Genomic DNA, 13,706 nt, shown 5'->3' with positions numbered 1-13,706 from the left:
ATGATCCTTGACAAAAGAACCCCAGACAACTGAAGACAAATGAGTGTGGCCTGAAGAAAACCTGGGTTATATATTAGACCAGGTTCAGGCCACCCACAGCTTCGTGGTTTCTGGTGTTATTATTAACCTGAAGTCAAAGTAACACGACTCTTTCCTCCGCAGGTGTCTGGTAAATGGGAGGAGAATGGAGGTGAACAGAAAAGAGGTCCCTTTATATGTAAGTAGCAGCACACTTTGCTAATCTTTTGCCACATGTGTTAGCCTCACATACGTACAGGTCTGTTGGATGCTTTTTTTTTCCTCTTTAGAAGTAGAGCACTTTTCAGCTACTTCTTTGTCTTCTTAGTCCCCAACAACCCTTCTGAGCACTAGTTGACTGGTGAGCCTTGTGTCGCTGGTGAAACACAACCCAGAGGGTTTCAGTCCCAAGGGTGAGCGGGGGCCTTTCACAAGCTGTTCACCGAATGAACAGGACCTCTAAAAGCACGGCTTCTCCTCAACACGAAGGCCATGAGGCAGGAATAACAAGCCTGAGTGGGACTTTGTTATTTTAAGGGTCCCCGCGCTTCCTTTTTCATTTTATTTTTTGCAGGTAGTGAAAGATGTACAGGATGTACATTAAATGCTGGGCGTGTTTGGTTATTTGTGGGACAGAGCGTTTGCTTTGTCTGATACTTTTATTTCGGCAACCCGCCTTCCTTTTCCCCTTCAGTCTTCCCAAATCCGGCACCTCTCTTTCCTTGTGGCTCCCTCGCCCTGGTGCTCCCGTGTCCCCGCGTGCGTGTGGAAACGTGGGTGGGCCAGTTGTTGAAGCGTTGCCAGATTTCTTGTTAGCTGTGTCTGCTTGTTTTGCTTTGTCACCGCTTTCAGGAGGCAAAAAAAAAGAAAAGAAAAAAAAAAAAAACCCTTCGCCTCGGCTCAAAGGAGTCTGAAGGCCAGGCATGTAAACCATTACGGGCTCCGGCACTTACACGCACGCACACCTTTCCATCAGGAGGAAGCCACGTCTCCGCCCTTCTAAGGTCACGGCTCAACAGGAGCAACTCCCGCGGCTCAATGAGATCCAGATTTCAATGGCGGGCTTTGTGCCGCGGCGCACCGCTGCGGTATAAAGGCCGCCATTGTAAGACGGCCAGTAAAGTTTTATGGGGCACCTTCGCACATGTAGCATGCTTTAAGGCCAGTTGCAGAGATCAATGGACAAAGTGGACGCGCTGACTTGTAGGCTGGAGGCGTTTGGCGTGGAAGCGGGTTTTTATTGAGGCGACTGCTCGACCTGCTCCACAGTCCACCTCTAAAAGTAATGGAACTGACGACACATGTAATTATGTTTCAGATCCGCATTGGCTTTGACAACAACATTAAATGTAAGACAAGAGATTGATGTCAGGCTTTCATTTCCAGGTATATTTTGAAGAGCCAAGATAACAGCCAGGCATAGTTTTTTAAACTGCCAAAGAGCAGATTAAAAGAAATTCCACAGAAAAAAAATATATAAATGATGTTTTGGCTGCACAGAAAAATAAATTATAGAGGAAAATTCAAACCAAGGAGTTCAAGGAGACCATGAATTTGGACTAAATAGGGTGTTTTCCTCACTTTTCATCTCGGGCGCTCCTCTAGAGCTGCTCCTCCCCTTTTTGGCAATTTCTCTGATTAATGCTCACCTTGCGATACTCTTTATACTTTGAGATGACAGTTTGAACAGTGCTCTGTGCGATCTGTAAGCATGGGATTTTGTTTCTATGACATAACCCTGCTTTGATGCAATCAACTGGTTTCCTTATATAGGACATTTTTGACCAATCTGTATAATCTGACCCAATCTGTATAATATGATTGAACTTGATTTTGTAAAGTGTCTTGAGATGACATGTTTCATGATTTGGCGCTATATAAATAAAATTGAATTGAATTGAATTGAATTGAATTGTATTGAATTGAATTGAACTTTAGACTTCTCCCCAACCTTCTCCCAGACCTGTCTGCTATGTCCATTGGTCTTCATGATGTTATTTCTTCTCCAGTGTTCTCTGGAAAACCTCAGGGACCTTCCCGGAACAGTTGGTCTGAGATAACAGATGGCCAGATTTTCTAACTCGCTGTCGTGTGAAGGACTTCTTTTCCAACTATCATGGTGAAGGGGGCTGATTACCATCCCCCCTTTTTGGATTTTTTATGGAAGAAAAATTTTGGAGACCATGAATGTGTTTACAACTATTCACAACATTGTGTCGGTCTAGGAAATAAAAACCCGATAAAGTATGTTAAGAGTTGTAAATGCTGTTTTGTTTATTGTTGTTTATGCGCTGTATATTCAGACCAGTTGGAATAGTATTAAAGTGGCCCTCAGTTTGCCCACATGGGCTTCAGAAACGTGATGACTGTAAATATTATGCCTCTGGTGGTTTCCCGGTCCTTCTCTGTACCCAGTTTCTTTCAAATGGAATTAAATAGCAGGTATTATCGTTATCATCCGAACATCATTGACTATCGCAGATATGATGATAGAATAGCATAGTGAGGATAATGGTGATGCAGTTTAAATAATTAATGGAGTTTGAATGGTTAAGAATGCTTAAAGACTGAGTTTAAAAATATAGCTTATCTGAAGCATAAATTATTTCTTTGAGATTTCGACAGGTTTCCTATATCAGATAATCAAAAGCACATTAGAAACATCTATAGTATATTAATGCTTATCCCTGAAATGTTGCTTCTAATTAAACTGATAGAGTTGCTGTCGACTTTGGTGTTATTTATGTAATCATAGCACTTGTTTTTGAATGAGATTCCAGTCACATTTTCATAAAAAGACAGATTATGTGAGATTTGCTCAAGTCCCAGCGTGTCAGGGTAGTGTCAGCTATCTCTCTAAAGCTTTATGTCTCTGTGTGACGGCTTCTTTGTCGCGCTTCGCAATTTTAAACTAGCAGATGTGGCGAACACATGCATTTGGCAATAAACCACGCAGAAAAGCCAGCGGCCATTCGCTCCTACTACAGCGAGGGTTGCATACCTGAAACACCAACGTAAGGCTTTGTGATGATCCATTTCATGAAATATTCGCCTTTTACTGCAGTAGCAGGATTTCATACTGACAATACGAAACAGGAGGTGTTCAGTTAATTGACTTTGATTATTTTTCGCCATATGGATTGTCCAACAGGAGACCCAAGAACAGTCGTCCCAAACAGAAAGCCGTTTCAGAGACGATTTGTCGTATTCTTCCTGTAATAGTTTTGCTATTATTGATTATTGATGCCGATCCTGGAAGAGAGCACGCTTGACTGTTTACTGTTGCAATGGGTACATTTCCACAAGGCGAGTTTGTTCAGCACGATGGTAAAACTGTCTTGAAGGCCCTGACTAGGGGAGTGGTGGCCTAGTGGTTAGAGCATTGTGCTTGTGTCATGGAGGTTCTGGGTTCAACTCCTACAGACTGCCACTCTGGGTCCCAGATTTCTCCCTGGGCACTGCACAATGGCAGCCCACGGCTCCCGAAGGGGATGGGTTAAATGCAGAGAACCAGTTTCATTGGAATGTGCGTTGCGATGACAATAAAGGTTATTGTTATTCCCTCACTTTGCCCTAGACCTGAGGCTCTTTTGAGCTCCCTAACTTTACATGCACCGCGCTTGACCTTGTAGGCCCAAAAAAAGCGGCTAACAATAATCCAAACTGATTATGGACAAAAGGAGACAGGTCACCACTCTGAGGTTGAGCCGGTTGCCTTTCTGTCAGACACTTTTCTTAGTGATCAGTCGGCTCAGCCCACTTCCGACACCAGCCGTTAAAGCAGCTCTGGACAGATAATTACCAAGATGCCCCGATGTACGGTGAGAGACACTAAAATGTTTCACTGTTTGAATTTCTGTACAGCTGTACAGTAGATGGCCGTATCAAGGGATGCCCTGGAGAGAGCTGGACAGGGCACTGTACTCCTGGGTTATTATTTTTTCAGCCGTCACGACAGTGTTCTTTGAGCTGTAAAATGTGTGGCACCTTCACCGGTTGTACTGACAGCCCCTTTTGTTTCCACGGCAGATTAAATCAGCTGAGTTTGAGAAAAGGATGTTCGCCGTCGCCCTCAGCGCTCCAAAAGAGATCCTGGCGTTTATTTTGGGTCAGGACGAATTCTCCGAATTGTCCCTCTCAACGTCAGGCTCCTAAAAGACAAGTCCATTGTGATGTGGCTTAACTTGGGAATTTGGGAATTTGTAAGGGGCATTTATCAGAAAAACGGTCCAGGAAGCAGCGTTTTCTTCCCTTTTAGATCAGGATGTTTTTGTTTCAATCAGTCATATTTAGTGTTGTGTGCATCTTCTTGAAATGCAGTAGGGGAAACGTAAGACACTTGACGGTGCGGCTCAACCTTTCTCTATGAGACAAAATACCATTTGTGTCATTTTTTTTCTCCCCCTGTGCTGTAACACTATACGGAGAAAAACTGACGTCAGGCTGCTTCTCGCTAAGGAGAACTGCTTGTTATCGGAGCTGTTTTTGTTGATGCGCCGGTGCTGATCTCGCTCGCCTGACGTCACGCATGTGTCGCACTCAGGGGATCACAGCAAAGAGCTCCACTGGATAACTGCTGGTTTCCTGGAAACCGGGCCGCAGATCTGATGTTGTTTTGCTGCTGAATAGACAACATCAAGATTCAAAGAGCTTGTCTCCGACATGTTTGGATGCAACGCTAGGACTGAAACAGTGAAAGCATATTAAACAGCTATGTCAATTTAAAGCAGGCTTTGGTCTTGGAGCTTGCTCTGATTGCATTTACGATCAACCTGCCTTTTTCTTTTTTTTTTTAATATATCATTCTGCCTGACCTTTGAATCTGGCCATATGGGAAGCTAGAGGTAGAGCCACAAGGTGTTGAATAATTCAATGTTCTTGGATCAGGTTGTGTCATGATAACACAGCGGAGAATAGGCCTTAGATCACATCAGTCGGGAGTCTTATTAACACCTCCCGGGACCAACTGTCTTATTCTTCCAACAAACCACAGGAGTTATAATAGTTATTACAGAGTAGAAAAAGGTCTCCAATATTTTACCTGTGTCTTATAATAAGTTTAAAAAACAGCAAAAACATGTAGTAATCTTTATGAATTTGTTTAAATAAGAGTCGTACACAAAGAAAGACTGTAGTTTAGAGCTTAATTATGTGAATGCATTCATTTAGGACAGGCATGATTTGCCCAATGCAAACACACAGCCAAATAATATAAAGTTATTCTGCGATGAACAGCTCCTCACCCTGTCTCTCTGTAGAAAATAATCCATCACAGCACAGAGTTTAATAACAGAGATACTATAGACCACCTCATGCGGTAGATTTTCTGCTCTTTCTTCCCCTCTTTCTACCCCCTGCACAGCTGTTGGCTGAGCTCAAGAAACAACTCCTAATACCTCGACTAGAAAAGGATGAGTCTGATGCGACATGATGTTTTATTGAGAGACCCCATCTTTTGGATATCTGAAGGCCAGCATGAGACTTCTGCGTTTTGGGATTTCTGGATATATGTTTTTCACAGGGACTTTCCTGGTCATCCTCTAGATGACCAGGTAAGTTCCTCTAGAATTGCATAAATTCCCTTGGTCCATACGGATACATATATTGAGTAAGGACTCTTTAGCCAAAGCGGAAGTTTGTCAGCGGTCGCCATGATAGGCGCTATCCGAATAGTGTAGTCAGTAAGGAAGGAGTTAGGAAAAGGAGCCTGTATGCTTCCTCCTGTGGCTAGTTTTGCCTAGGAACCCTGCGTCGTCCCTTACTGGCGCTAGGAACCCTTAAGGTATCCCACAATCCTTTGTGTGACTTGATGTATAAGCACAGCCCCCTCATGGAAATCAATGCAAATGTCTGGAGAGAGGAGAGCGCACACTTTGTCGTTCATTTTTGGAAGGCTGTAGGCCCGGATTTGACTAGAATCATCCATGTGCGTTTCCGTCACGTAATGACGTTAAAGGCTGTCCGAAATCTGCACAGCAGTCCGAAGCTCCTTTCCTATCCGCGATAATTCTTACCGTTGAGCTAGGAGCTATTATTAAGAGTATCCGGAAGGCACATTTTCCAAAGGTAGTTCAATAAACCAAATGTGGACATTAGGTGAAGTTATAGTTTAGTCATTATATTACAGATTTGCAGAACTTGAATGCATGTGACTTGAAATATCATTCCCTACTAAACATTATATCCAAGCAGTCCTTTGCCAGCGCATCATTGCGCACGCTGATATTGTGGTGACAGTATCTCCATGGAGGTTTTTATGCATTCTCAGAACAGTCAGAGAACTCTCACTCTCCTTTACCCAAACTCAAAGATCCTGCAAAGAGCGTTCTGAAACTCTGGCAGATTCTTCATGTGTTGTTGCTGATGTGGAGTCATTGCAGTGTTAAGGGGACCTACAAAAACAGAAGAGTGACACATATGAAGAAAATAACTGCGTTCTTTTTCACTGTAAATTTTTTATGTGATAAACATAAAAATAATTAAAGGAAACACGCATGTGATCAAAAAAGAAGAACTGAACAGCAGAAATTGGACGATAATGGTGTTGATAATGGTGTTTTGCTAGATGTATCAAACTCACCCACAGATAAGGGTCAATCTGTGGTGAAAAATAACGCAGGAGCTTACTTTGACCTTGGGATAAATTTTTTTAATGCAGTCTTTCTGAAGTCTTTCTTTCAACTTTTTTTTATAACTAGATGACTTGGTTGTGCTTGCTTGCATGTGAACTTTTGAGGTGCAAGGGATAGGAACTCCTTTGTTAAGGATGTGTTTGTGTATGCACAGTATGAAGCTCTGCCAAGTAATTTTATAACTTTATAGGGCTTCCCTAGCGATAACAGTAATACTGGTAAATATTGTGATGATGATATCCATCCATCCATCCATCCATCCATCCATCCATCCATCCATCCATCCATCCATCCATCCATCCATCCATCCATCCATCCATCCATCCATCCATCCATCCATCGTCTTCCGCCTATCCTGGGTCGTGTCGTGGGGGTAGCAGCTTCAGTAGGGAGGCCCAGACGTCCCTCTCCCCGGCCACTTGGGCCAGCTCCTCAGGAGGAATCCCAAGGCGTTCCCAGGCCAGCCAGGAGACATAGTCCCTCCAGCGTGTCCTGGGTCTCCCTCTGGGCCTCCTCCCGGTGGGACGTGCCCGGAACACCTCACCAGGGAGGCGTCCAGGAGGCATCCTGACCAGATGCCCGAGCCACCTCAACTGGCTCCTCTCGACGTGGAGGAGCAGCGGCTCTACTCTGAGTCCCCCCCGGATGACTGAGCTCCTCACCCTATCTCTAAGGGAGAGCCCAGACACACTACGGAGAAAACTCATTTCAGCCGCTTGTATCCGGGATCTCCTTCTTTCGGTCACAACCCAAAGCTCGTGACTATAGATGAGGGTAGGAACGTAGATCGAGCGGTAAATCGAGAGCTTCGCCATTTGGCTCACCTCTATCTTCACCACAACGGATCGGTACAGCGCCCGCTTTATTCTAAGTGTTTGTGGGGGTGTTGAGTAACTGGTGCCTGTCTTTACCCTTCTCCCCTCTGCTGCAATTTCTTCCTCTTACTATAGTGAGTTTGCTGAGGTTATCTCAACCACATTTGATTATTTTTCCTGCAGTTTGACAGCCAATTAATATTTTATCTTTTGAAAAACATTCCTGTTAAATAAAGTTATTGGCTGTTATTAGAATCTTGAGTAAAATTATCACAGTTTCACAGTATCTTCAAAAAAAAAAAAATGAAAAGAAAAAAATTATAACATGATCCAGTTATTCATAACTGCAAAAATAACAATTATTCATACTGCCTTACAGTAAGATCAAATGGAATATTACAGATATAATTATACTACTGACACCATTTATTTGTTGCCTTCTTGATGGTGATTCATGACCTTCCTGAACACCCAATGACTTTAGTAGTAGTTTGAAATGTTGCTTTATCGAAATGTTTTTCTGTTTTGCTGTTATAATTTAAACGTATAATAAACTGAGATTAGCTCGTTAATTAGTTGGGCTGTCTGCTCTGACATTCAGCTTGTTAGCAGCTTACTCTATGGAGGTTGGAAGAATATGTAGTTAATTAAAAAAAAAGTCAAGGTCTATATAAGTCCTTCCTTCCTTCCTTCCTTCCTTCCTTCCTTCCTTCCTTCCTTCCTTCCTTCCTTCCTTCCTTCCTTCCTTCGTTCCTTCCTTACTTCCTTCCTTCCTTCCTTGCACCCTTATGACCTCACTCCAATGTATCCTTTCTTCCCACCTTATGTTCTCCTTTCTTTGCTTCCTTTTTTCTTTGTATATGTCCTGCTTTTTTTCTCCTTATGATGTACCTCCACCCTTTCTGTCCCACCCCATTTCCTTTTGTCCTTTCGTTCCTTCTTTGTGTTTTCTTCCTTCTTTTATTATGATTTTTCCTCTTTTTCTTTCCTTGTCTTTTTTCCTTCTACCTTTACGTTGTCATGTGGCCTACCTCTCTTCCTTCCTTGTTTCCTTCATTCTTTCCTTTGCTCTGTCCTCTCTTCTCTCCTCTCTCGTGTCCTTTATTTCTTGCCTTTTTTGTGTCCTTCCTTCCTTCCGTCTGTCTGTCCGTCCTTCTTTCCTTTCTTTGAAAGGACTGTAAAGGACAGAGAACTTTGGATGGTTCAGTCTGGAAAAGTCTGCAATGGCATCACATTTAAATATTTAAACACATTTATAAAACCTTTTTATACATTGATAAAAGAAGCTGACATTTATTTAGTTATACCCATTTATGTTACAGTTATGTATTTTGAGTGCTTTGTAAATATAGGTGGATGTATGTTTTTTTTCTTTTTTTTACCATAGGGACAAGTCGATGGCTGTGTATTGCTGCAGGAAACAGCCCCTAAAGATGCCCAGTTTTATGTTGTTGTCCAAGGCTCCAGACTTACACATGTGACCACAGCAAAAAGAGGCAGCGACGAGCGGACCCTTTGTTTCACTGTTCCAGGTAATAACCTAAATCATCTTTGGGCGACACTCCTTGTTTCTTTACCTGCCATTTTTGTGACGGGATGTTGGATGTTTTTTTTTTCTTCTTCTTTTTTATTTCACAGGTCACGACCGTGTAGAAGTTGTCTCTGTTACAGCATACGTCTCCCTGAATGACGGAGTTTATCCTCACGGCTGTAACGCATCTCTTGAATACGTTAGGGATGCGGCTCAGGATGCAGCCGAGTACCTTAGTGGAGCCTGGGACCATTCTGGTCCTCAGAGCTACCAGGAGCTCGGGAGGAAGTTTCCTGCGCTAGCGCAGGCAGCTGATGAAGAGTTCAGCAGAGGACTGCTAGAGTGCAGAGAGCGAGAGACGCCGCTCAGAGGAAGTTCAGGTGATGACCCTGACCTGAGGCATCTGGACCAGGAGATCACTCTGGCCCTGGCTAACATGGATTACCCTCAGCAGTGGAAAAACACAGACTGGGAGCCCAGACAAGGTAAACTAACAAGTATATATCAGGAACTGGGGTCATGAGGCTAGGTTTACAGACACCTCAGTAGCTAGCTGCTGGCTGTTGATGCTCTTTGACATCTCTGAAGCCCAGAGGGGTTTGCACGCTGTGTGGTGAAGATCATTTTAACTTCACAAAAATTTAAAATCCCATTCAGTAAGGTTGATGTGTGGCTGGAATCATTTCCAGATGTCAGAGTCAAGGGTGTTTAGCCTTGAATTCGGGAAGCTATACATGGACTCATGCACCAAATGTCCCTTTCCATTTGGAAACAATAATTTATTCTTTGCTGTTCAAGAGCCAAATTTGTTATTCAGTTTCAACAAAGATTTGTGTTTAAATTCTTCAGTTGGGAGGACATCCATCATGATTTTATTGAGTCATCCAACAGAAAGAGTGCGTGTTGTAAATCACTGAGGAACAGTTTCAAAAAATTATGTCAGATATGTTTGAGTTTAGTGCCCTGATCAAGGATGGTCAAGGATTACCTCTGTCTAGACGAGCTACTTTCACCAGCAGTTCATCGATATCTCCACATGGGCTGTGCTAAATAGGAGCTTCAATTCAACCAGAAAGCTGTATAAAAATATATAAAGTTTAAATAAAACACAATTCTTACCATACATGGATATATGTATTGATGTGTGTATTGTGTGTTAAAATTTAACAAGATCACAGATACATCTTGATAGATATGATTTAGAGATTGGAGATTTGTGGCTGATATCTAATCTCTAGTTAAAACTGTAACATGCCAATGCATGTTTTAGCAGAAATTTTTATTTTCAAATGCCAAAGTGAGAATAATTCAGTATACTGTATGTGTATGTATTTCTAGCCTTTCCGCTGCCCACCAACATTAGTTATTTATATTTGGAGCAGAGGTGACGTCACACTGTGTGTGAGGGAGCAGCTGCTGTTAAAATAGTGTTTTACAATTTTTTAAAAACAATGCAAAATTAGAAAAACTCACATATCAAACGTTTGAGTCCGGCTGTCTGTTGTAGTAACCTGAATAATAAGTTATTTATTTCTAGAAGCTTCTAAGAGCTTCTGTGCTGTTTTGATGGATATTAAAAGCAGTTATTCTTGAGTCTTCTTCTCTCAGTATCAACTTCCTCACTGAAAAGTGTTGTGGACGACGTAACCTGGTAGTGCTTAGATACATAACAGAAAACAATAGGATTTTGAGTTCCCGGGCAGCCACGTACTTACCCGTTAATCAGACCGGCTGATTGGATTGATTCTCAGTGCATCTCTAGTATGATCTATTCCCCAGTCTCAGAATGTAAACCTAACCTGACCAACTACTACAGAAAGATGTACATATGCTTTATTAATCGAAGTTTGGAATATTTAGAAATTTTAGCATTTAACATTCTAACTTGTCTATATTGTGTCCGAACTTGTAGAGAAAAGAAAATGTGCAACAGGCAGACTTCAGCCAACAAACTGAAATGTAGGACACAAAGAGCCCTTGTGTAGATATGGTGATAATTTGTGTAGAAAAAAGCAAATGTCCATGCAAAACACAAGCAAGGTGCAGATGCAAAGTAGCTGTTGCCCCCCCCCCCCCTCCGCCCCAATCGTCCACCCTACCCCTACCCACAGCGTGGCTTCCAGGTTGCGCTGTGTGCACAAACAACAATTTGACAATGACTTTCTTGTTGGTTGACCTTTGCATAAAGTCCAAGCGCTGTATTATCTCCCCACAGTTTGGACGGATCTAGGTCACAATTAACAGCACTATTGTGGAGCTGATGGCACATTTCAGCTTGTTTCTCTTCTCATCTGAGGTTTTGTTTTTTGCTCATTTCTGTGCATCAATTAAAATTTCAAAGACTTACTTGCTATTAATCTTTTAAAAATACACATTTATCTCGAGCTTGAAAATTAAAATATAGATATTTGGATAGGTTGTATTAAAAAGAAGCTGTGATGTGCCTAATATTTACCAGGCTGCCGTTGCTCTTTGCCACTGCAGAATATTAGCCAGCCGAGAGGATATTAAAGCATCTCTGCAGGGTCGAGGGGCCAACATACCCTCTGTTTACAGTCGCTCATACTCCAGTGAGCAGCAGCTGAGGGACTCACACAGCAGGTGTGAGTTTAGTGAAACCATCTAGTTTTTCTGGGTAGTAATGCGGCTGATTTATTGTTTGAACCTGACATCATTCGTTCCTTGTTTTTCCACGTGATATTACTACACATTCCCCACATGCATGGCAAATGATGCGTACACCTGACGCAGCAAAGGTTGCTCATTTTGTTCCGTTACAACCACAAACCTTAACCTATTTTAAGGGCAGTTATGCACTATAGTTAAACAAATTACTGAAAAAACTGTCAAGTTGAAGGAAAAGGATGTATTGTTTATTCAAAATACGTGGAAAATCTTTCATCTTACGATTATGCACTACTCTGTCTTGGTCTGCAAACACAAAACTCCATCCCAGGCTGGCACTGTAAGTGAGAACTAGTTTCCTGTCTGCTTCATCTTGTTAAAGGTTAAATGAAAAGAAAATCCATGAAAGTTGGTTGCAATGTAAAAAAGTTCAAAAAGCAAGAATACTTTGGCAATCATTTGCTGCTGTCGATGTAACATGAATTTGTTTATAGAACGATTTGAAATTTAGCTCAGATTTAAAAAACAAATTATTATTGATTTCAATTTCTATTGTGTTTGTTCTCTGTAGGTTCTGAACATCGCCCCAAAGAAACCCTCATTCACCTCGCTGTCCGCTTGCATTTGGTCCACCTCGCTCGCTTCCTCATTCACCAAACTGGGGGTCAAAGATTACTGAGCCTACCCAATGAGGAAGGAGAAACCCCGCTCCAGCTGGCTCAGAGGGACGGACTTCATTCCACCTTCAGGGACCTGGCAGTGTAAGATTATAATTATCGCGCAGAAATTTCCTAATCTCCGCAACACATGTTTTTACATATGAGAAACGCACATTGTTGAGGTAAACGCTATCATTATGTCGAGCCTCAGTGAAAGAAAACCTGACTTTCTTGGCTAAATCCCTCGGTGCGTCGGCAACAAACAACAGCTGAGAGTCTTCTGAAGCTGCAAAACAAGTACTACAGACGGCAGTGAAAACCTGAGCTGTAATGAGGCAGGGCTTCTCCCCGGAGCAGTAAGACTACCACCAGGGACCTCTGCAGCAATCAGAGTGTAAATAGAAATTAAAGCTCAACTTAATAGAAGAGGACAAAAACTACTTTTCTCTGGACCAGCTGACCTTAGGGCATTTGGGCTGAAAATGTAGCTGCTGAAATCAGTGAATGCAGAAGAAGTAGAAAATGTATAGTCTGCATTTGGGAGGGCAGAATGTAACAAAGCTACATTTTAATTGAGAAGTAAATTGAGAAGTAAAACAACGTAATACAGGGGTCTTCAATCCTGGTTCCCAGGAACCCTGTCCTGGATGTTTTTGGTGTTTTTCTGCCTCCACACACCTGACTTAATTAAATAAATGGGCGACTAACATGCCTCTGGAGGTCATGCATGCGGTCATTTAATTCAGTGCAGAGAAACATCCAAAACATGCTGGACAGGAGATCCTGAGGACCAGGCTAACGACTCCTGCCATAATACAGTGTTTTCTATTGCTAAAGAATACATTAAAATTCAATAGTAGATGTCTTGAACAAAGTTAGATACTGGTAGTTCTTAACTACTCAACACAAGCCTGCCTAAAATAATTCAAAATTTTCTTTATCTTAACATCCCACTAACTTTTTTACTCAATATGTGCTCTTGTTTGCGTTCTTCCTATCTCCCCATCAGCCCCTCAGTGGCTGCCGTCGACCCTCTACCAGGTGTCTTCTGTCTGTGGGCTGACAGCTCCTGCATGTTGAGGTTTTGTCCAGGAACAGAGTCGGTTTTCCTTACTCTGCGACAGGCTCCTGGATGCCCCCAGGATGCTATCACGCTTCTAAAAGAAAGGCTGGAAGACCACGGCGTTTGCAGACAGGTGGGTGGAAACCGAGGGGGAACACCTTACGTTTGATTCGTTGTTCTGACTTTGGATTTTCCTGAATGCGGGACTGCCGTAGATGAAGAATCTGGATGTTGCATTGTTTTGTTGCCATGGAGATAAAGCAAGGTGCAAAAATAGCCTTTTTTTAAATTAAATATTTAAATTTGTTACTTATCTTATTGCGTACCCTAACATGCAGTCGGTGAATTTGACAAGACAAGGAT

General features: G+C 42.3%; 1 protein-coding gene across 7 annotated transcripts in view; it reads left to right on the top strand.

Annotated features, from left to right (window-relative positions):
* Positions 1 to 13,706, top strand: part of arhgef28a (Rho guanine nucleotide exchange factor (GEF) 28a) — an 83,617-nt gene that overhangs the window by 10,668 nt on the left and 59,243 nt on the right. For all 7 annotated transcript variants that reach the window (XM_036140409.1, XM_021321056.2, XM_021321045.2 and 4 more), the window contains exons 2-6: positions 163 to 217; positions 8,853 to 8,997; positions 9,104 to 9,481; positions 12,193 to 12,382; positions 13,290 to 13,476. In XM_036140409.1, coding sequence (XP_035996302.1) covers positions 185 to 217; positions 8,853 to 8,997; positions 9,104 to 9,481; positions 12,193 to 12,382; positions 13,290 to 13,476 — 933 coding nt within the window. In that variant the 5' untranslated portion in view covers positions 163 to 184. The remainder of the gene's footprint in view (positions 1 to 162; positions 218 to 8,852; positions 8,998 to 9,103; positions 9,482 to 12,192; positions 12,383 to 13,289; positions 13,477 to 13,706) is intronic.

Source organism: Fundulus heteroclitus, chromosome 8 (assembly GCF_011125445.2).
Source record: "Fundulus heteroclitus isolate FHET01 chromosome 8, MU-UCD_Fhet_4.1, whole genome shotgun sequence".
Classification (NCBI taxonomy): Eukaryota; Metazoa; Chordata; class Actinopteri; order Cyprinodontiformes; family Fundulidae; genus Fundulus; species Fundulus heteroclitus.
The sequence above is the reverse complement of the archived record's forward strand: the minus strand, read 5'-3'. Positions and strand labels throughout refer to the sequence as shown.